Source organism: Erpetoichthys calabaricus, chromosome 3, assembly GCF_900747795.2.
Source record: "Erpetoichthys calabaricus chromosome 3, fErpCal1.3, whole genome shotgun sequence".
Lineage (NCBI taxonomy): Eukaryota > Metazoa > Chordata > Cladistia > Polypteriformes > Polypteridae > Erpetoichthys > Erpetoichthys calabaricus.
The window spans coordinates 86,124,264-86,148,316 of record NC_041396.2 but is presented as its reverse complement, the minus strand read 5'-3'; the positions used below and the strand labels follow the sequence as shown (position 1 = coordinate 86,148,316).

Here is a 24,053-nt window from a genome sequence, read left to right as displayed (position 1 = left end):
ATGTCTTAAAACTGTGGGAGGAAACCGGAGCACCTGGAGGAAACCCACGCAGACACGGGGAGAACATGGAAACTCCACCCAGAGAGGACCCGGGAAGCGAACCCAGGTCTCCTTACTGCAAAAGAGCTTATATTTTACACAAATATATAAAAAGGACAGATTAAGTGAATGAAAACGAGGCAAACAAATAACAAATGTCACTGTAATGAAAGAAACATAAGGCATAGTGAGAAAAGTTCAATATATATTTTGGGCAAAACATTACATAATAATGAGTAACAACACCACAGAGAACAAATGTAATTTCAGAGTACCTTAAATTTCTGTTTAATTATGCAAAACACTTCTATATTATGGCTGATTATATCTATTAGCCAGAATGAACATTAAAGCACAATTCTGAAATATCAGCACACAAACAAAACCAAAGAAAATCTGGCCAATATGCCTAGTTAATATGACTTGAGTCATTCATTTAGTACATACCTAGGAAACAGGCCTGTTGTGTGACAAGCATGGCAGGGATGTCCATTTAAACTCTATTGTGTAGCAAAACCAGCCATCAAATAGATGACCCATATTCTCATTTTCAAAGTCACTGTAGTGACCTGAAGAAACATAATTTTGTATATCAATAGGAAAAAGACTTAAGAGATCAAGAGATTAACAAAACAATTACCAAAATAGAGACTACTGCATTATGGGAATGTTTGTGAAGAGTAAAATCAAAGATGCTCATGCTTCTCTGCATCTAGTTCAGCGTTTCTCAACCTTTAAGTATTTGCGACCCGAGTTTTCATAACAGTTTTAATCGCGCCCCCCAAACGTTTTTTTGAAAGGAGCCCACTAATACCAATTTGTTCTTTTTTATTTAATGATATATCATAGATGCTTATTTTATTATACCTACTTAACTTTTATCGACATTTATCTAACTCTATATTTATTTTTCTAGTATCAGAATGTAGTTTAAGTTAATTTGTTTTGGTTTCAATAGATGTATTTTTCATATATTCGATTCTTGTTTTCTTTTTTTCACACCTTCGCGCTCCGCTTTTTGTTACTTCACGCCCCCCTAGGGGGACCCGCCCCACATTTTGAGAACCACTGATCTAGCTTATCATTGTGATTCAACATGACTCTAGGGAAGAAGATACAGTAATTAAAAATATCCCTGCATGTCATGCATAGCCAGTTCCTTAAGTCATCCTCCTAGATGAGATGGGTTTTGAGTCATATATGTTATGTGAATTCAGAATTTCAAATGAATCAAGAAGTTCAAACAAAAAAGAAGGCATTTATAGGAAAGGTGATAAGGTGAGTAAAAAAGACTATTTAAATGTGGTGCTTCAGGTAACCTAAAACAAAGTACTATCTTTTTATTTTAAATATACACCATTTGAAAATGAAGTCTTCACGACAATTTGATTGTGATTTGTGACATTTATACATCTGCATCACAGAAATTGAACAGTTTTGCTGTAAAAGTATGGGTTCAAAACCTTCGCAACTACTGGAAAAATAGTCTACAAAAACACAAAGCAAATTTCTTCTGCTCTTGTGACCATGAGAAGAATTTGCAAACAAGGACTAGAAATAGGAATGCAAGTAGCATCAATAATGTAGAATACTGAGGATATTCTATTTCTCTGGCAATTGTAATTTGCTGTACATGGATAGGATTTAATGCCAAATCATGCAATACAATTAGGTTTATTGTTAAATTTACACAGCATTACATTATAATTCCTCTGAAATCAATAATTACTTATAAAGAGCCCTCAAATCATTTTTCAAGTTTCTGACCTGCTTATCCAGCTCATTGTTGTGGAGAGGCAGTGTCTATCACAAGTATCAGTGGCTGTAAGGTGTGGACCTCCCAAGGACAGACCACTAGTTCACTATGAGAGTGACTGCAAGGTGTGGACCACCCAAGGCAGACCACTAGTTCACTATAAGCCACATTTATACATACACATGCTTTCACCTGACCTGGCACCAAAAGAAACAGGCTTCAGGAATCTCAAGCCAGGTCCACATCAAAATGTAACACAATCCACTGTGGCTGCTCTTCTTTTACTGAATATGCTGACAACCGGAAGCAGTGGGACTTCTTTCAAATGGGTGCCCTCAAGGGACAGTTAGTCCAGGCTGTGGTGGAAGAAGGAGACAAGTCTGTTAGTGGCAGCGCCCCTTCTTGTCCTTGGGTGGTATTACTTACTTCAGGTGAGATCAGAAGGTGACTCTCTGGTGTGCATGCATGACATCATGCATCTTTAGGATGTGGGAGAAAATCATACAGACACAGGAAGAAACTACAAAGTGCACACAGACGGTGCCTGTGCTGGGATGTGAAGCCAAAACTCTGGAAGTGTTAGGCTGTAGCAATAACTAGTTCACCGCCATGTCTACAAGATTCCTACAAATGCACGTAAGCAAGAAACAAAAAAGAACCACTCTACATAACAGAAAACACAAATTAATTGTACAAATTTCATGAACATTTCAAATCAGCTTTTTAACTGCAACAATTTATGTCACTAATGCTGTTCCACAAGGCTTTAGTCACATTTATTCATATTTTCATTGATCCAAATATCTATTTATTGGTTGTGAATGAAAAATAAAATGCATCTGCTCATATAAGAATTATTTTATTGTCCACACAAATTTTCATATATAAGTAATCTGAGCTGGTAAGTTGCTGATACACAGGATATGTTGTACATGAAATATACAAGATATGTTGGACTGTACTAACTTAGCACAGCTTGTATGTCTTCTATTGTGCGGATGCTAAGACAACCCTTAGCACAGAATAACATGCGGGAAGCCCAGTTGTAAATAAATTAGGAAATCGGATAATAAAACACGTAAATACACAATGGTAGATGAAATGTAGAAGTAACAAAATACATACTAATAACATAATAACAAAACGCTATGCCACTCTAAGCCTTACTCATACAGATAAAGGTATCTGACTATCCCATTGGATGGTTGGTATACTTTCTCACCTCAAGAACTACACAGTAGTCACCTTTTCACCTCCTCTCTCTTAAGCACCTCTGGCCTCTTTTCCTCCCATCAGGTGTGTCCTAGCCGCACAGGCGACCTTAGGGGTGTGCAGGGCCTAAGGCTGACCAACCCCACGCAGGGCCGGTTGCGTCAAATGCTGTCACCGGTATGTATGGAGTGTACAAACTTGCGCACGAATTTAATAAAAATAATGTTAACATACAACGGACTTTCACATTAAAGTATTCGGTCAAATTTTTTGCAAGATAACATGCAGACTTTATCAAAATATAGCGATATAATCTATTAAAAAAGTGCAATTCATAATTCATGACAATACCACAACAGTGTGAAATGCAATGTGGTGTCACGTGGAAATTAGCAAGGCCTCTTCTAGAAAAGTACCCAAATTGCAAGTATACTCTGAGTTTTGATATGCAGGATGTCATAGTCATAACTCACGCTGATGTCATGTCAGCTGGTTATCATTAGCGATACATGTTTTTGTGCATTAATATTTGGACTATAGAATGTTTTCAAAGACATACATGTACTGAATATATATCTCATATATATATATATATATATATATATATATATATATATATATATATATATATATATATACTGGAGAATATAACTTGTCAAATCCACTTGAGCGGGAAACACGGACCTCAAAAGTGGGGCCTCCTTACGTGCAGGGCCTGAGGCGGTCGCCCCACTTGCCACTCCTAAATGCCGCTCTTACCTAGCCGCTTATCACTCTTAAAACTTTCAAACTCCCACATCTTTACGACAGAGGGTCTTTTAAGTCTGGGTCTTCTATTATTTTCTGATAACCTGCCATAAGCACAAGTATTACTGTGTGGTGATGTTACCTTTGCCAAGAAAAAGGAAGGCAAACTAGAATAATGGAGGTGACTGGGAAAAGAAATGTCAAACTGCCAGAAAAAGGGTCAATACCAAGAACTGGTTGGTTTTGATTATGGAGATCTGGATTATAGTGTTAGTTTCTTGTTTTGTTGAGTCTTTGACATTATTAAAATGATATTATTCTGTTTAATAGCCACATTTATTTTTTTTACGGCTGCAGCTATTTGTTTATATGCTTCCTAGAAAAAAACCCGGAATTACGCGGTGTGTAATGTTTACAGGGCAATGGGATAAAAAGTTGTTGCTAATGCCCTGTCATCTGATATTCCTGATAACACCTAACACTTCAGTGTTTGAAGATACTATCATTTCTTGATTCCCTCATTAATTAATTCTTGACATATCTTCTGGACTTTGATTTTTGGTTTGTGCTTTTTTGAAAGATAGTTTTTAAATCCTGGTTTTGACTGTTTAAATGACTATGTATCTTCTCCCGATCTTAGTTTTTTTTTGCTTTTTTTGTATACATAGTATAGAGAAAGTATAGGAATCATGCAAAAAATTTGACCTCAAGATTTTGATGAATCTTGACATTTTAGACTTTCCTGAGTCCGAAAATACCATTTTTGAAATTATGTCTGTCTGTGTGTAAACACGATAACTCGAAAACGCTTAGACCTAACTCAATGAGATTTTCTACACCTGCTTTATATCAAAAATAAGGAATCCTATCAACTTTTGGACCACTTCCAGCAACTGGAAGTGGTACTTTAACTAAATGCTTTCATGAATTTTCAAGCAAACTATGGTTATAGTTACAGATGGATGATTCAAATTTTGTATAGATATTTATAATGATAAAAAGCAAACAGATATGAAATTTGAGAAAAATTACTCAACTGGAAGTAGTATTTTATTTAAACAACCATCTAAATTTTTTGTATCATGGAAATATAAATGTGTACATGATATTAAAAACTGTATTCAATATAACACATATTCTTTCAATAACCATTATTAATTTGAATTTATACATCATCAGTTTAACAATAACGTGTAAACATTGAACATGCCATGTAAATATAAAGATATAATGGGAACAATAAGCTGCTACGTCCCTGTTGTGTTCCTGGTAATACATTTAATTTTACATTTTTCTTACCCACCATCATTATCATAATTAAATGTAGCTAAATGTAGTTTTACCTATAGCAATTTCTTGTAACAAATATTATATAATACTAGCACTTTTTCTATGTTTTTAGGTGACTATAACTCTTTTTACTTTGCACATAATCTAGGTAATGCATATGTAATCATGAAACAATTCCACCACTGTTTTCGACCTCCCTAAGTGCGAAAATATGATTTTAATATAAGGTTGGATTATAAATAGAGATAAATAATTGTGTATTGATATTATCAATTAGTTATGATGAGAAACAAAGAGATGTGATATTTGTGAAATATTGCACAACTGAAATTGGTTCTGATGACTTTTTCCTCCATCTCAGTATACAAGAAAGTCAAAGAGAGCACACTCACGTTTTTTTATTTCTAGAAGTACATAACAACCAACACTTGCAGGTTAGCAGTATTATTGCATAGAAATTGCAAAACAATTAACATTTAAAATGGCAGTGCCCAGAAAAACAATGATGGTGCCAAAAAAATACTCAAAAATATAAAACCATTAGAAAGTGATGTCTAATCCAAAAACAGATGCCAAAATTCACTTCTGTAGTAACCGGAGCTCCAAGAGAAGAGTAATTAATTTAAAATAAACACAAATCATAACAAGAGCTTCTCAAGAAGTACCAGCTGTTCTTGGTATTCCTCTCTCTGCATTTTACTGGGGAGAATTAGAAAGGCTTCGAAATATCATCAGAAACCTGAAACACAGTGCCCCCTAGTACTATTAAGAGAATTATTATTTCATTTTAGGTATTGTCTGTCCTGTAATTGTTGGTTAGCAACGGTTTCACTACCTTCAGTTCCTTTACAGTGTACAGGTGATAAATACATAAAGTAAATTGTCCTTGTGGAAATATATATATACACACACATACACAAATAAAATTTGTGTAAGTAATGGTGCAGTAGTCATTACAGTATTTGGGTAATATCTGTTAATGTGTTTGTTTCCTAAGTATTCATTTAACTGGCTCAGTTATTTGGAACAAAATAAAAAAAAATGCTGCAATGATAAATAAGAGGCGATGCAAGTGATAAAAAATCTATTTTTGTGTCTTTTGGTCCTGATAATGATTGTGTTATTTTTTTTTCTGAATGAAGGGGTTGAACTTTGTGGTTGCCCGGATAGGAAAGAAATGATCCTGTCAGAAAGTTTTCTGGTCACGGATTTATAGAGATCGTGGAGGGTGGGCACTTAAACGATGGTACCGTGGTAACTACTATTCCATGAACATTTATGGAGTAGATGTCACCTAAAGTTCAGTATCATTTCTGAAGTCTTCTGGCCATTAAGATCTTGGTGGCTCTGAGTGTACCAATCTGCCACCCATTTAGTCCATGTCTGTCTGCAGGGCCAGCACAAATACTGGATTAAAACCCTCACAGGTCCAGGGTATCAAAACTCAAAAGATTCCCCCCTCACTTCACTCTTAACTGAAGACCATCCCATTACACACTCCGATATTATGAATATCACATATGTTAAAATAAATTAAGTTACATAGATTTTATTAGAAAATAAAATCCAAAACCTTACATTGGATCAACTTTACACTGTTTTTTACATTTTTGTACATTTTGTCCCCAAGAGAACATTTGGCTTTTTTTTTTACAGAAGATAGATAGATAGATAGATAGATAGATAGATAGATAGATAGATAGATAGATAGATAGATAGATAGATAGATAGATAGAAATACACGCTATTGTCTGAACACACACCGGAATGACTAAAAAGATGAAAATTAAAAAGACGTAAATATTCAGACTTGTCTCAGTCACAGTGAGGCATTATGCTGACATATTGCTGTTGGTATAAAGGAGCCCCAGTAGCATTTTGAGACACTTCTGCTAATTAATTTTTCGTCTGAAAATCCCTCAGTGTTAGGGTGTCAGAGAGTGGATCATTGTTCATAATGGCACTCAGTTTTGTTTTTTTTTGTCCAGAGTGCCTCCCATAACTGAGCCTGCCCATTTAATTATATTGTTAATTCAGTGCGTCTATCTTGAAGTGATATTACTAATCTAGTACACCACTGCGTAGAAAATTGCATTGCCCAGAGTAGTAGAATATATGAAGGATGTCAGTTTCCACATTAAAGGAACAGTCTCCTAAGTAAAATAAAAATCTTACAATAAATGTAAGAAACTCCTAGATTAATGTAACACTTCATCTGCAGGAAATCACCTTTCTTTGGATAGTATAGTTATCAACCATTGAATAAAGATTTTTGAAAGGATTTTTGTGGCAAAAAGGTCATAGTGTAACTGAGGGATTGTATATTTATGCCAAATAAAATAAAACACTGGAAAGGGGATCCTTTGTTTAGGCTTGGCATTGTTTGGTGCATTTTATCTAAGGCAGAGGACACTTTGTCCATCACACTGTTGTTTACCTTTATGTCATCATATTGGGACTCTGCAAAATTGGACATTGTTGCCAAGGTTGCTATTAGTCATTTCCTGACTATCTCTAAGGTTACTCTCATATATTTGTGTTTTTTGCTGCAGTACTAGATACTCATTTTGAATGACCATCCATGTGGACTTTTTGTTTTTTGCAGCATAGTAACACATGAAATATATGATCTCATAAAAGTGACCTTTTAGACAGATGTGTTGATTGTGCCCCACCCATATTAACCAACCAGAACATACAGTATGTATGTCACCCTAATGGTAAATTCAGCCATCAAAATCTTTGATTAAAATGACAATAAAAGAGGTTGTCAAAGATGAATCTTAAGAGTCATAGAAACTTCCTGAAGACAAGACGAGCAATGAAAAACCATGCATCCATCCATCCATTTTCCAACCCGCTGAATCCGTGCAATAATATTTAATTTAATTTAATCAACCTACATTGCTTAGAGGATTAAGGGGAAAGAATAAAAAGTGTGTGGGGGAGTGTCAACACTAGATGTAAAAAAATGTAATTTAATGAACATGGTCATGAAAATACTGGAACATTTATAGGAAAAAAGAAGAAATGTTGTCTTCTAGCAATGAGAGTGGTCTTTCATAGTGCTATAGATCTCTCTGTCATACTAAAAAAATTAATTGAGAAATACTTGAAGTTAAATCACAATGACTAGAAATAGAAGCAAGCATAAATAAAATATATTGTGAAGGACGACCTGAACTCTGTAATTTGGAAAGAAGGAAGGTAATGTCAGAGCTACTAAAATATTCTGCTATGAAGAATATTTTGGCATTTCAGTATAAAGTAAGCAGCACAGGGAACTAATATGGAGAGATAAAATTGACAGCTTGTAAAACAGTAAAATAGTTTAGAAAATAATTTAGTATCGTACAGAAATTGGAACTATCTATATAGACCTCTGGGATTAGACTGTAATCTTTAGATAATCTGAGAAGGAAGGCATTTGAAATTGCATTAATCCAAGGGAGATGTAATGAATGCAAGATATATTCTTGCATCAGAGAACAAGAGGAATGGTCAGACTCTAGCATTTTGTGGTAAACACATTCTGACTGCTGCAGAGATGTTATTTAAAAACCCAGATTGCATTAGGGCATGACTCCATAGTTGGTGAAGGTGGGCCATGAGGAAAGTTAATGGAAACTGAGATAGAAGTCAAGCTTTTTAAATTGATTAGGAAATCCCACAATAAGCAATTTGGTTTTATTTATGTTCAATTACGACAGATCAGCAGACATCCATGCATTTATGCCATTTAAGAAGGCATATAGCATGCTTTCATTTGATTGGTGATTTTCATACAAAATGGGTATCACTGACAGAGTAGTGGGGCGAGATTGTGATCACAAACCAAATATCCAGCTGACAAAATTTAGATACTCTGCAGAAGTAAAGCAAGCACTGGCCTCAGAGGCACACTGCAGGAGAGAGGCCAATTTTACTATCAAACACAACAGAATGCTTGTGTCCAGAGTGGTATGTGCTCAAGAAGTAGCACTTTCCTGTTCGATCTTCAGCTACTGTAGTACAGTATTTGTGCAGGTAATGCCATCTCATTCTTTGAGGACGTATGTAGAGTTCACATAGGTGAATATGGGGCTGTAGATCGATCTGCAAACTGAAAGCAGAAAGCATTATGGCCTCAGATCAAAATGTGTGATTGTTTTTTGACTGTGTCACAATGAACTGTACAGAGCTTTGCTTTGGATTTTGACCATCTTTCTAAAATAGTTAGACAGTTTCTAACTGTAGCAGCCTCTAAAATTTGAATTGAAAAACATTTTTTTTTACTGCTTTTTCTAAATCATATTTAACATCACTTTTGAATCTTACCTCTTGCTCTGTTGCCACCTTTAGGAGGCCAGAATGAGCCGTGCCGTGGAGCTGATGGTAGTTCATGTGGAAAATCTCAAACGACGTCATGCAAAGGAGCATACAGAGCTTGAAGAGACAAAGAGGCTTGTTCAGAGAAATGTCCACAGCCGCAAGCTTAGTGACAGCAGAGGTGAGGTTCACTGATGCAGAGAAGGAAGGAAAATGTACCTCACAGACAATCAGCTATTTTCATTTCAGTACCTCAGATTCATAGGCTATCTCTGTAGCATGAGGCAGGAAGCAACCTTCCATGACACATCAGCCATCACAAAGCACACTCTTAGATTTCAAGTTATCACATCATGTCAAGATAGAACTGCTAATAAAAATAACAACAGAAGCTTTGATCACATTTTTCTGATTGAAATGGTAAAAGAATTTTATTCTAAAAAAAATATTACATTGTGTTTGATTTTAAAATGTATTTAGTATTCCAAACCTAGGCCATTCATATACCAATTTTCAAAAGCCACTTTTTTTCATAGTCTAAGGCACGTCACAGTCACTCACACCACATTGGATCAATTTAGTGTGAGTAGTTGACTTAACATGTCTGTCTTTGCAATGTGAACAGAAACTGGAGTACCTGGAGAAAGCACACACAAACACATTTATAATGACTGGATCCAGGGCCCTGAATTTATGTGTCAGCAGAGATAAGCATGATGCCACTTTATCATTCCTCAAATATATTGTAAACATTTACTGAATTAATGAAGCTTAATCTCTGAATGGAATATGTGAGTTTTATTGCCTCACATTTGTTAGCCACAGTTCCTTCTCAGCAACAGCAATTATATGTCTCTTTTATAGAAACAGTTTTTAATCAGAAACAAATTCCTTCATCTTTTGCCTTCAGTAATTAAAAGACTAAGGACAGTGGAAACAGGAAATGTTGCATTATATGTAGATGTCTGGTCCTCTTCCATGTGCTTTGTAATACAAAAAATGTACTTACATAATGTTGCTCCTCTTCATATCCTGAAAAACTCTGAACAAAGGGTTAAAGTAGCATTTTCTATGTTTTTCAGATGAAAGTGAGACACGTCAAAAGCTACAGCGGCCCTCACTCCAGGTAAATACTTAAGTCTGCCAGAAATTAGATATCTGAAAGGTTAATAGCTCAGTATTTCCAGGTTACTTTTAAAGGTATGTTGTGATTAGATATCATAAAGGAAAATCAAAATCCTTTGTAAAATGATGTTTTTTTATAGTATTTCTAACTCTATCCTTGTCTGTCCCCTACAGCACCCTGTGAGAAGAAGAGTGAGCATTGCAGTTATTCCTAAGCACCTGCAGGTATGAGAGTCACTTAGGCAATCTTTCCACTGTATCTGTCGCAAAAGGCACTCAATGGTTTCCAAACACTGCTTTTCTTTTCGAGAGCACATTTTCTTTAGTTTGCGGCATATCTTTTACATAATTCTGTCCCAGTCACCTCATAATTATATTAAAATTAGAATGAAAATGATATAAGCAAGTTCACTTAGAGAAGGATATCACATCATGCACCCTCCTCACCTTATATGTTGAAGATTTTTACAGTACAGATGGAAATTGGCAGAGATGTTTGTCAACATTAATATATGATCTATGCAGGCAGGCCCTCCATGTCACATCATGCCTGTAAAAGAAAGTCTAACAAATCTAATTTGAATGCAGCCAATTACAAGGCTAGATAGTCATGGCCAGGTAAAACAAAGTCTGCTATGATGCATTCACCTTCAAGACAAATGACAAAAAGGGACAAACAGGAGCAGAACACAACATACAGTTGTATGAAAACTTATTTTTTATATTTTTATCATATGTAGGCTACTGTAGGGGTTTCAAAGAAACTTAATGAACTGTCATTTTTTAATTTAGAATTGGAATCTACATTGTGTAATGTTTTATGTCAATTCTGTTTTTTGTACTACTTATTCCAAACATCTAGTGACAGTATATTGTATGAAACATGCTATACAAAATAATGGTCGACTAATTAATAATATGTAGCAATTAGTGTTTCCCAAGCACTTTTAATTGCTCATGACAATAATTTATTATATAGGGTGTTTACACTGCCCTGTTTAGAGCCTCCTACTTGTTATTAAATATGTAAGATAGATAGATAGATAGATAGATAGATAGATAGATAGATAGATAGATAGATAGATAGATAGAAGCCTTTCTAAAAAGGTTGAGAACATTAATATGATTCTATATTTAGATCCTTCCTAGAATTTGAAAACCTTAAGGTTATCTTTAATACAACTCCTATTTTCACTCTCACATGAACAAAACCAAACCTGCTTTCTTCTCTCTAAAATATTTCTAGGCTTAGACCCAGTAGTAATACTAGAGGTCAACTGAAATCAATTACATTTATTTTTGTTAAATATCCTTCCAATTGTGAGCCCAGACCACTATACAATAATTGTGTGTGTGAAAGATAACAGATATATTTTGGACAGATTCAGCTAAATCAAAATATAAGCCTTACAACTGAAGAGTATAAAATGTATAATAGCTTCTACAATATATATTTCATGAAAGAACAAATAACATAAATTGCTCAAGGCAGGAACAGATAAAATGTCTTAAACTTTGTTCTAAGTCTTTGTTATCTTTCAGTTACATGACAGCAATGGTTCACCATTAGGAGAACCTGTAAAGCAAATATGAGTCTGTCCAGAAATTTAAAAGTATATCAGTTCCCCTAGTTTTCAGTTAATTTCCTACATTCTCACAAAAGCACCCCTCAGAAACATTACAACATAAGAACTTCCTCATATAATGCACTCATTATTTTATCTTCTAAATAATGCAGCTTAGAGTAATATAGTAAAAAGTAAGGGTATATGCTCAAAAGACTTCTGTTTATTTACGGTATAACCCTGAAGAAATCGCCTATAAGATGTCCTTCTGGTTTGATCTGCATTTTTTTTTGTTTAAAAACTTCACTGTGGATGTGAATGTAATTGCTGTACAGATTCTACACCTGGAAATACACACCGATTCAAAGTTCTCTTTACATGCAAGCATACAACACTTTTTCATTCTGCGCCACACATCCAATATCCATATCCAATTCTTAACATGATCAGACCTTAGATACAATTAGGGAACAGTCAAACTGTCATTAAAAATGACACAACAGCACAGAAAACAAGCTCACTCTGTGTTCAGCAATTGTGTTGACTGACTTGCAAATACCAGCTGGGCACATCTGCTACTAACCAAACAGATGCAACTGTGTCAAAAATTGGTGAAAATAATAAATATGCAAGGATATGCATGCAAACAGTAATGTGTCTAGTTGAAGTATTTATAGACTATCTACATATGTTGTTGAAGAAATACTGACAAAACAATCTCATCAAATTTAATAATGTTTAATCCTGGAAAAAGAACCAACAAATTGCAGAGCACAATGAACCATTCACCCTTCTCAGTGATACCGAGCCAATTAAAATATGCATGTCTTTGGATCTATGGGAGAAAATCCAGACCATGCAGAGAAAAAACAACACAGACACTAGTACATGTGCAAACCTTACACAGATGGTGAATGCCAAATACTGTATAATAACCATATGGTAATTAGACACAAGCATACATAAAATATGTTTGGGGGTGTAATTTATTGTAATCAGTCACTGTAATATTAAGGGGTAAAATATTGGTAAATAGGGTGAGACGGTGGCACAGCAGTAACGCTGCTGCCTTGCAGTTAGGAGACCTGGGTTCACTTCCCGGGTCCTCCCTGCGTGGAGTTTGCATGTTCTCCCCGTGTCTGTGTGGGTTTCCTCTGGATGCTCCGGTTTCCATCCACTGTCCAAAAGACATGCAGGCTAGGTGCATTGGCGATCCTAAATTGTCCCTAGTGTGTGGGTGTGTGTGCCCTGCGGTGGGCTTGTTTCCTGCCTTACGCCCTGTATTGGCTGGGATTGGCTCCAGCAGACCTGTGACCCTTTATTAAGGATATAGCGGATTGGATAATGGATGGATGGATATTGGTAAATACATTTAACATTGTACATAGCTTTTTTTTTTTACCGCTCTGTGTACTTGATGACCAAAACATTGAAACATATAGCAATCACATGTAAAATTATGGCAAAAATTAAAAGCTTTAATCTTCTTTAATGTGTCCTGCAGCTATAAAGAGGGATTTTCCCCCCCACCATCAATTTGCATCTCTCCAAATATGCTAAGTAACTAAATGAGTGACCTTTAAGAATGTATTACACTTAAAAAATAAAACACATACAAACATGCAATTCTTAGCAACTTTTAAATCTAAAGATTTTTAAAGCCAAAATTAAATTCTGAATATCTATGTATATGTTTTTTAAAAATCAACATAGAGACTGTTGAGCACAGTGTTCTGCATAAATAATTGTTAAACCCTTCTGGACTTCATTTCATATTACATTTTACTACATAAACCTTTAAATTTATTCCTTTAATTTTCTAAGATGTAGGGTTAATATCCACAAGTACTTTTATTTTTAGATATTAATTATATGCAATTAAATCAAATAAATGCAACTATAATTGAAATGAATAATACTGAAATCAGCAAAATCATGAGAAGGATCCTGTTTTACATAAAGATGGAAAACCTGATCTAGCTTGTTATAATCATGGCCCTCAGTCAAATTTATTTGCATGTTTCTAGTTAATTAACTGGGCAACGATAATTAACTGGGCAATGTTGTTGGCTCAATGTGTAGCACAGCTGCCTCATTGGTTGATTCTTGTGCCCCTTGTTGTCTGTGTGGAGTTTGCATGTTTTCCCTGGGTGAGAGTGGGTTTGGATTTTTCTCCAGATGACTTCAGCTTCTTCCATCATCCTGATTACATCTTGCCTGAAGAAGGGGCCTGAGTTGCCTCGTAAGCTTGCATATTGTAATCTTTTTAGTAGTCAATAAAAGGTGTCATTTTACTTGACTTTTCACTTACATCATCCTCAAAGACTTGCAAATTAAGATAACTGGCAATTCAAAATTGTCCATGAATAAGCATTGCTGAGGACATATCCTGCAAAGCACTGACAATCTGTCTAGGGCTTTTTCCTTCCTTATGCACAGTGCTGGTGGGATAGGCTCTGGCCACCCATTACCCTAAATTAGATTAAGCTGTTATGAGAATGTTATACAGTTTGTTAACTGGTTATTTGTGGTCTTCAATAGGGACAACATGCCTAACAAGTGAGATCAACCGTACATCTTAAGCAGGAAACACAACTAGCACATTAAGAGCACTTTGTCTAAGTTAAACACTAACAATAATATAAAGAGTGCAAGCAGCAACATAGAAAAGTTCTAGAGAGAGTCAAACATAAATGTTTGTTTTTACTATTATTATGGTAGAAATCAACATCTTAATTAAAGAAAGAAACTTATCATCTAACTGGACAAGTCTGATAAAAACCCTTTGGAGTCAGTAATCAAGCAGGAGAAAATCCTGTCCATCTGTGTCATTTATTACCCCTGCAGCACACCATACTGAGAAGGATGCACCCTTCACGATAGTCCATTACAGCATGATCAGAATGTCCGAGAAACAAAAGAAAGGTTCATTTTATAAACTATTGAATTTACATACAGTGTCAATCAATGCATACATTTTGCTCTGGTGGGTTTGTTGGTTTATAGCCAAATGACTTACATAAAATAAAAGTCCATTTTATTATTTTCTTCTTCTTCTACCCTTTGGGTTGAGCCTCCAACCTTGAAATTTTTGTGTTTGTAACAACTGCCATTTCAGTTGTTTACAGGGCATCTGCTGGTTTCTTAGTCATTCATCTCTTAGTCATCTTTCAGTACATTTTGTGTACTACAACCTTTCATCTCTGTAGTTTTTCAAAACCAATTCTTATATATTTCAATGTACACTGTAAACCAAAACAAACTGCTCAAAAAGATTAAAGGAATACTTTGAAAACACATCAGATCTCAATGGGAAAAAAAGTCATGCTAGATATCTATACTGATATAAACTGGGTAATGCCACATCATTTAATGGAAATTAAAATTATCAACCTACGGAGGGCTGAATTCAAAGACACCCCGAAAATCAAAGTAAAAAAATGATGGGGCAGGCTAGTCCATTTTGCCGAAATTTCATTACAGCAACTCAAAATCGTACTCAGTAGTTTGTATGGCCCTCACGTGCTTATATGCATGCCTGATAATGTCGTGGCATGATCCTAATGAGACGACGGATGGTGTCCTTTGGGATCTCCTACTAGATCTGGACCAGGGCATCACTAAGCAAATAGACAGTTTGAAGTGCAACCTGGCGGCATCGGATGGACCGAAACATAATGTCCCAGAGGTCCTCTATTGAATTTAGGTCAGGTGAGCGTGGGGGCCAGTCAATGGTATCAATTCCTTCATCCTCCAGGAACTGCCTTTATACTCTCGTCACACTCATTGTCGTGCACCAGGGGGAACCCAGGACCCACTGCACCAGCACTGGGTCTGACAATGGGTCCAAGGATTTCATTCTGTTACCTAATAGCAGTCAAGATGCCGTTGTCTAGCCTGTAGAAGTCTGTGTGTCACTCCATGAATATGCCTCCCCAGACCATCTCTGACCCATCACCAAACCGGTCATGCTGACCCATGTTACAGGCAGCATAACATTCTCCACGACTTCTCCAGACCCTTTCACTTCTGTCACATGTGCTTAGGGTGAACCTGCTCTCATCTGTGAAAAGAACAGGGCGCCAGTGGTGGACTTGCCAATTCTGGTATTCTATGGCCAATGCCAATCCAGCTCCATGGTGCTGGGCAGTGAGCACAGTGCCCACTAGAGGACATCGGGCCCTCAGGCCACCCTCACGATGTCTGTTTCTGATTGTTTGGTCAGAGACATTCACACCAGTGGCATGCTGGAGGTCATTTTGTAGGGCTCTGGCAGTGCTTATCCTGTTCCTCCTTGCCCAAAGAAGCAGATACTGGTCCTGCTGATAGGTTAAGGACCTTCCATGGCCCTGACCAGCTCTCCTGCCTGTCTCCTGGAATCTCCTCCATGCCCTTGAGACTGTGCTGGGAGACACAGCAAACCTTCTGGCAATGGCACGTATTGCTTTGCCATCATGGAGAAGTTGGACTACCTGTGCATCTTCTGTAGGGTCCAGGGTCCAGGTATCGCCTCATGCTACCAGTAGTGACACTGACCGTAGCCAAATGCAAAACTAGTGAAAAAACAGAAAAGATGAGGAGGGAAAAATATCAGTGGCCTCCACCTGTTAAACCATTCCTGTTTTGGGGGTTGTCTCATTGTTGCCCCTCTAGTTCACCTGTTGTTAATATTCCAGAAGTTTCACTGAGTTGATGCTATACGCGGATTAAAAAGTGTTCCTTTAATTTTTTTGAGCAGTATACTTTTGCTGCTATTGTTACCTCTAAATTATTCTCTCATGTTATCTAAAGAGAAAATCTTGGGCCCTCCATGAATTGCCCACTTACCGTAGTGGAGGTATTTATGTAGCCCAATACAGAACTATGGTGTCCGGGGCAGTTGTCCCAGCTAATGTCACCCAAAGCAAATTGGTTCTAGGTTAGGGACCAGAGTAATTGCAGTTTATATTGACCTCTATGGAAAGTCAAATGAAAAACCCAGTAACCTCGCCTAGAATAGGGAAGCCATTGCCCTGCTCTGGAGCCAGACCTGGGAGGGGGTGCTCATCAGCAAGCACATGGGACCCAGCTGGGCACAGCCTAAACAAGCAACACGGTCTGCACTCCAGTGGGCCCACCACCTCCAAGAGGAGCCATTTGGGTCTGGTGGTAGATATTGATCATCCAGATATAGTTGGGCTCACCTCGACACACAGCATGGGCTCTGGAACCAGACCTCTAGAGAGGGACTGGACTCTGTTTCATTCTGGAGTTGCCCAGGATGAGAGGCATTGAGCAGGTGTGGGTTTTTAAAATAGTAGAAAAAAATATCTAAGTAAGACTGTATTTAGCACATTGCAGATATGCATGGCATGAAACATATGCAAATAAGCTATTTTTTCTAGCACACTGCAGATATGCATCACATGAAACATATGTAAATAGGTTTTTAGCACATTTTAGATATACATCATATCTTTTCACTCATTTATGAATAAAAATGTCTTCAGTGGCATTAAGACCTGCAGAACTCTGGCAGCTCTAAATCAAGATTTTCTTTTTAGCACAGGTGTAATTTTTTTCTCTTACTTTCCCATGCTTTGGACACTCATTTTCCTTTTTCAAAAAAAGAAAGGGGCAATGGTGTTAATTTGACAGGCAGCTAATTAAATGTGCCTGTGAGTTAATTTAAACAAACACCATGTTCATTTTAAATGTTGCCATCCATCCATTATTTGTACCAGGTTTATCTAGTGTGCAGTCGTGAGGGTTTGAGCCTATCCTGTCAGCACTCAATGCAAGTTGGGAATCAACCACAGGGAGGACAGCCTTTTCTTGCTAACACCCACACTCACTTATACCAAGCCAGTTTCCAGTATCCAGCTAACCTAACACAAGTATCTTTTGGGATGCTGGATGAAAACTAGAGTACCCAGAGAAAAGGCCACACAAACAATGGAGTGTTAAAAGTGAATGGCAGGAAACACTAATGCTGTTTTTGAGCTGCCAAGATCTACAAATCAGGAAAGCTCAACACTGGGATCAGGAAAGCTGAAACACATTTCTTCTCCAATTGAAGCTCCAAGAACACTGTTCCAGACATGGAATACATCATTTTTTGTCTGAATGTATATTATACCACCTAACTTATCCTTGTGCAGTTTGACTTAAAATCTATATCTTTTAGTGTTCTACTCATGGTCTGTTTGTGTGTCTTTTATGAGAAACACCAAGTAAGGTTTGAAGAAAAGCTTCCAGAAGTAATAATAAATTTGGTAACTTCTAAATTGCAGAAGTTTTGTGTCTGCATTTGACTTTAGAACAATCACCTAGCTGAGGCTAAGAAATTCTCCAGAGGTATGCAATAATTCTATGTTGTGCAAACCTCCATAAATGAATGAGTAAAGAATTCAACCTTTGTTCAGCAAGTAGGACAGACAAACTTCACCCAGGCTGTGACCAGTCTCGGAATTTAAATCCAGTCTTCTAGAGTTCTGACCCAGCTGTATCGACTGTTGCACCACTAAAACCATGCATCAGTTAGGATTAATTGCTGCTTGGCTTTTGAATTATCTTTCATGACTCTCTGCCTTCCAGCAGTCGCAGAGCTCTGAAGCAAAAATAGTTGATTCCGGGAAAATCAAAGACGGTTTGGAATCTCTAGAAGTGACGAAGGATGTGAGCCAAGATTGCAGCAGGTAAAAGTTAAAAATGATATTTTTCCATATTGACCTTGTAATGTTGTCTTCCTCTACTGATTCCCCCCACCAATATGTTTCTCAGGTTTCCTCTTCATAGTTCCACCAAGGACTCCCATGCTAACTGTTCCCAGATGCCCCTCATATTCTCCCTGTCCCCATCACAACAAGTGGTTTCCTCTGACAGTCAAGATGAAGATGATGACAAATGTGTGAATAGGTGTGTACTTGTCAGTAAAGTAGGGCATACTGTTTTTGTAAACTTTGCAAATTACTGATTGGAAAATTAATTAGATGAAATGATATTTACTGAAGAAAAGAGATACACACTATGAGAAACAAGGTAACATTTTAACTTGTGGGTAGAAATGGTAGTTTTTGCCACATGGTGCCATAACATCTGTAAAATTATAAACATACTAGAGTATACAGATCTGCTGCTGTATGGGTAACAAGCTATAAAAGACAATCACATTCTAAACAACAATAATCCGGATAGTTCTCATCATCAATAAACTGCTATATGGACTATTATGTGGTGCTTCAGGACTTTAAATGGATATCTGGTAATCACAAAATATTTCTTTTGAACAACATCAGCAGCTCTCAGTGGGAGATCTTTGAACATTTATGACTTTCTAAATAACTAATATTAATTTTGTTGCATTTCTCAAACTCTTCATTTTTTATAAGTGTTGGTGGACCTGCCACCGAGCATAATTTACAATTCCTTATTAAAATCAATAGTTTTAGGTTAATATAAATGATGAGAAATTGATCTGTTTCAAGACAGGATCTACAAGAAGCAAAGACAGTAAAAAAACTAAAATGTATTTGAAAAGTATCTTGCAAGAGATTAACCACAGGCCACAAATAGGAAGTAGAGACTGAAGTGCCCCAAAAATTATTTCAGGCAGGCTAAAAATATAATTTAGATCTGTTCCCATTGTGTTTGTTCAATTTCAGCATTTAAGGTTATTTGCATATCTCAAAAAAATTACAAAATGTGTACTGTACAGTAATGTTTATTTTCTTCTCTGACATTTTGAATTCCTATTTTATAAGAGATATTAAAGAATATGCCCAATTTATCAATGTTTGAGAACTTGCAGTGAAACCTAATTATTTTATGAGGCAAGTGATACTGGGGCAAAATTTAGAACTGAAATTAGCTCCTTACTTTATGCTTCTTTGATAAATATGCCATTTACTTAAAACATAACCATACATAATGTTTCATATACTGATTTATTTGCTTCAACAGTAAATGTGTATTTAAGTATCTTTTCTTGGCTAATTCCTCACTCCAGTTCCAAAACAATATAAATCACCTCTCAAGTTACTTAAATGTGTGTTTATAAATGCCCTGTGCCAATAAATAAGTTGTACCCAGAAGCAGTGGTTTAAATTGTAAACAGAGCAGGTGTTATGTGAGTATTTAATAATTTCATAAGCAGAGCACATAAATATTTAGTGAAGATAGCAGCTACATTTGGGGGTTGCTGTTAGGTTAAGCATTAGCTGCTGGCAAATGGATATTAATTGTTACACAGTCACACTGGTGTACAGTGATGTCCTACGGTATAGGTTACCAAACTTTTTTTAAGCCAAGGCCCCCTAAAATGTTGTACCACCTGGTCAGGCCCCACCCTACAATTAAACACAATTTTGTGAAGCTGGGCATTATCCTGGATCTTGTTTTCTGCTCACAGCATTCCCCACAACATGATTCTGGGCCAATAACAGACTTACTTGTTACTGTGAATAGTTAAGTAAGCAGAAGATGAACTGATAATCAAAATGCATAAAGTTAAAGATCACCCATTTCTTTAATATTTTAGGCAAAACTATATTTTTATTTTCATCATTTACAGGTACAAAATGACAAAAAAATTAAAAGGGAGTGAAGCAAAAGTTTGGGCACCCGACATGGTCATTTCTTAGTAACATCCCCTTTGGCAAGTATCACAGCTTGTAAAAACTTTTTGTAGCCAGCTAAGAGTCTTTAATTTCTTGCTTGGGGTATTTTGGCCCATTTGGCTTCTAATTTTGCAAGATTCTTGGGTCATCTTGTATGTGCTGCTCTTTTGAGATCTATCCATAGATTTTCAACGATGCTTAGGTTGGGGGACTGTGAGGGCCATAGCAAAACTGTCAGATTGTGTCTCTTGAAGTATTCCATTGTAGATTTTGAGGTGTGTCTCGGATCAGTATCTCGTTTTAGGATCCATCCTCTTTTTAACTTCATCTTTTTTACAGATGGTGTGAGGTTTGCTTCCAGAATTTGCTGGTATTTATTTGAATACATTTTTCCCTCTACCAATGACATGTTCACTGTGCCACTGGCTGCAACACAAGCCCAAAGCATGATCAATCCTCCCCCATGCTTAATAGTTGGCGAAATAAATAATAGTAGTAATAGTTGAAAAATAAATAAAGAATAAAGAAATAAAAAGCCCTTTCAAAATTTACATAAAATATATAGCTAAAAGACCAAAAGCAGGAGAAAAGTCACTCACAAGTTATAAACAACTTATGGTCAAAAATGAGTAAAGTAACTCACAGATGGTTCTAAGTAAATGTAAAGGCAGAACCTGTTTCATGGTGTCCCAGTTTTGCTTCTAGGTTCACCCTGTTCTTAGAAAGGATGAAGGTTACCAAACATTGACAACTCTAAAAGCCTTCTGCTGTTGATTAATATTGTATTAATAGATTAAAATGTAATACTACATACATGCATTTTATTATTGATAATTGTTAATATTTGGCTTTCCTCTTGATTGTATATTCTGTACTACTTTGCCAATTTCTAAAACTGTTCTCAAAATGAAGATAAAGCAAAAAAGTTTACCAAAGCTAAAAATATTGTAGCATTGATGTACTGAACCTGTGACATACAGCGTAAGATGTTTTGCAGATTGCTTGTGTTGGGGTGATTAAGACAGCACTCACATGTTATAAGGCACTCTTTTGCAAAAATTAGTTGATCTTGGCCTGGCATTGCCAGGTTGTCTCCATCCTAGCATGGATTGGGTTAAAGAGGCGAGGAGTGAGATGAAGCTATGACCTTGTACTCCTCAACACAAACTGGCACTGGTGGTGGACAAGAAATAGGAGAATGCGGTCAGGTCAGAGCGAGACAAGAGTGGAGAGTCCCTGCAAGAGCAGTATGAGATGGTAGTGGTGGAGTAGAAATGGAGCCTAAGCATGACATGGAGACTTGGTTGAGCCTCTGTGTAAATAACTGAACTTTTTAAGGACTACTCCCCAGCCCTCCAGCTAGAACTACAGCACTAGATTATAACTACATTCATACAGAACTAAATTCATGCAACAATTGCTAAACATTTCCAGTGATATACAGTACTGTGCAAAAGTTTTAAGCAGGTGTGAAAAAATGCTGTAAACAAAGAATGCTTTAAAAAGTGGAAGTGTTAATCATTTATTTTCATCAATCAACAAAATGCAGTGAATGAACAAAAGAAAAATCTAAATCAAATTAATATTTGGTGTGACCACCCTTTGCCTTCAAAACAGCAGCAATTCTTCTAGGTACACTTGCACACAGTTTTTGAAGGAACTCGGCTGGTAGGTTGTTCCAAACATCTTGGAGAACTAACCACAGATCTTCTGTGGATGTAGGCTTCCTCACATCCTTCTGTCTCTTCATGTAATCCCAGACACACTCGATGATATTGAGATCAGGGCTCTGTGGGGGCCATACCATCACTTCCAGGACTTCTTGTTCTTCTTTACGCTGAAGATAGTTCTTAATGACTTTGGCTGTATCTTTGAGGTCGTTGTCCTGCTGCAGAATACATTTGGGGCCAATCATACGCCTCCCTGATGGTATTGCATGATGGATAAGTATCTGCCTGTATTTCTCAGCATTGAGAACACCATTAATCCTGACCAAATCTCCAACTCCATTTGCAGAAATGCAGCCCCAAATGTTCAAGGAACCTCCACCATGCTTCACTGTTGCCTGCAGACACTCATTATTGTACCGCTCTCCAGCCCTTCGATGAACAAACTGTCCAGAGCACCTGCTGCCATTTTTCTGCACCCCAGTTCCTATGTTTTCGTGCATACTTGAGTCGCTTGGCCTTGTTTCCACGTCGGAAGTATGGCTTTTTGGCTGCAACTTTTCCATGAAGACCACTTCTGGCCAGACTTCTCCGGACAGTAGATGGGTGTACCTGGGTCCCACTGGTTTCTGCCAGTTCTCAGCTGATGGCACTGCTAGACATCTTCCGATTTCGAAGGGTAATAAGCTTGATGTGTCTTTCATCTGCTGCACTAAGTTTCCTTGGCCGACCACTGCATCTACGATCCTCAACGTTGCCCATTTCTTTGTGCTTCTTCAAAAGAGCTTGAACAGCACCTCTTGAAACCCCAGTCTGCTTTGAAATCTTTGTCTGGGAGAGACCTTGCTGATGCAGTATAACTACCTTGTGTCTTGTTGCTGTGCTCAATCTTGCCATGACATGAAACTGTCTTCCACAACCTCACCATGGTAGCAGAGTTTGGCTGTTCCTCACCCAGTTTTAAGCCTCCTACACAGCTGTTTCTGTTTCAGTTAATGACTGTGTTTCAACCTACGTGTGACATTGATGATCATTAGCACCTGTCTGGTATAATTGGTTGATCATACACCTAACTATAATCCTACAAAATCCCTGACTTTGTGCAAGTGTACCTATAAGAATTCATGCTAGTTTGAAGGCAAAATGTAGTAACACCAAATATTGATTTGATTTAGATTTTTCTTTTGTTCGCTCACTTTGCATTTTGTAAATTGATAACAATAAACAATCATTATTTATATTTCTGAAAGCATTCTTTGTTTACAGCATTTTTTCACACCTGCCTAAAACTTTTGTACAGTACTGTATGTGTTTAAAAACTATATGAGCTAATTTAAAGACTATCTTCAATGCTTATTTTTTTTTTTTTTTTTTTATATAAAGAACATGAACCTTGCCAGGAGCCACAGGTACCCCAAGTGTAGCCTGGCAGACCCCTAGTGAAAACCACGTCCTATGGCATATCGAGCCAAGAATTGTTAACAAACATAACAGTTAATGGAGCAGATGGAGCAGTACATACAGTAGACAGAATCCTTCATACTTTGCAGCAATATGTGGTTAGGCATTGCTTTGTTGGAAAATGGCAACAAGCAAGCCACCATTGAAAGTTCATGCAATAAGTCACAAGGTAAACTTTTTGCATTATTGTGTAATAAAATTCTCAATAACAAGCAACAGAGCTGACCTGTTATCATAAGCAATACATTTCTAAACCTTGTCACCCATTGTTCTTTGGTACACTATT

General features: G+C 36.8%; 1 protein-coding gene across 5 annotated transcripts in view; it reads left to right on the top strand.

The window, feature by feature from the left end:
• The window catches only part of si:ch211-163l21.11 (inositol 1,4,5-triphosphate receptor associated 2), a 60,175-nt gene that overhangs the window by 33,348 nt on the left and 2,774 nt on the right, over positions 1-24,053 (top strand). For 3 of the 5 annotated variants that reach the window (XM_051924655.1, XM_051924652.1, XM_051924653.1), the window contains 5 exons: positions 9,386-9,533; positions 10,435-10,478; positions 10,652-10,702; positions 18,619-18,719; positions 18,805-18,939. In XM_051924655.1, coding sequence (XP_051780615.1) covers positions 9,386-9,533; positions 10,435-10,478; positions 10,652-10,702; positions 18,619-18,719; positions 18,805-18,939 — 479 coding nt within the window. The remainder of the gene's footprint in view (positions 1-9,385; positions 9,534-10,434; positions 10,479-10,651; positions 10,703-18,618; positions 18,720-18,804; positions 18,940-24,053) is intronic. The other 2 variants (XM_051924654.1, XM_051924656.1) reach the window with 2 other exon arrangements.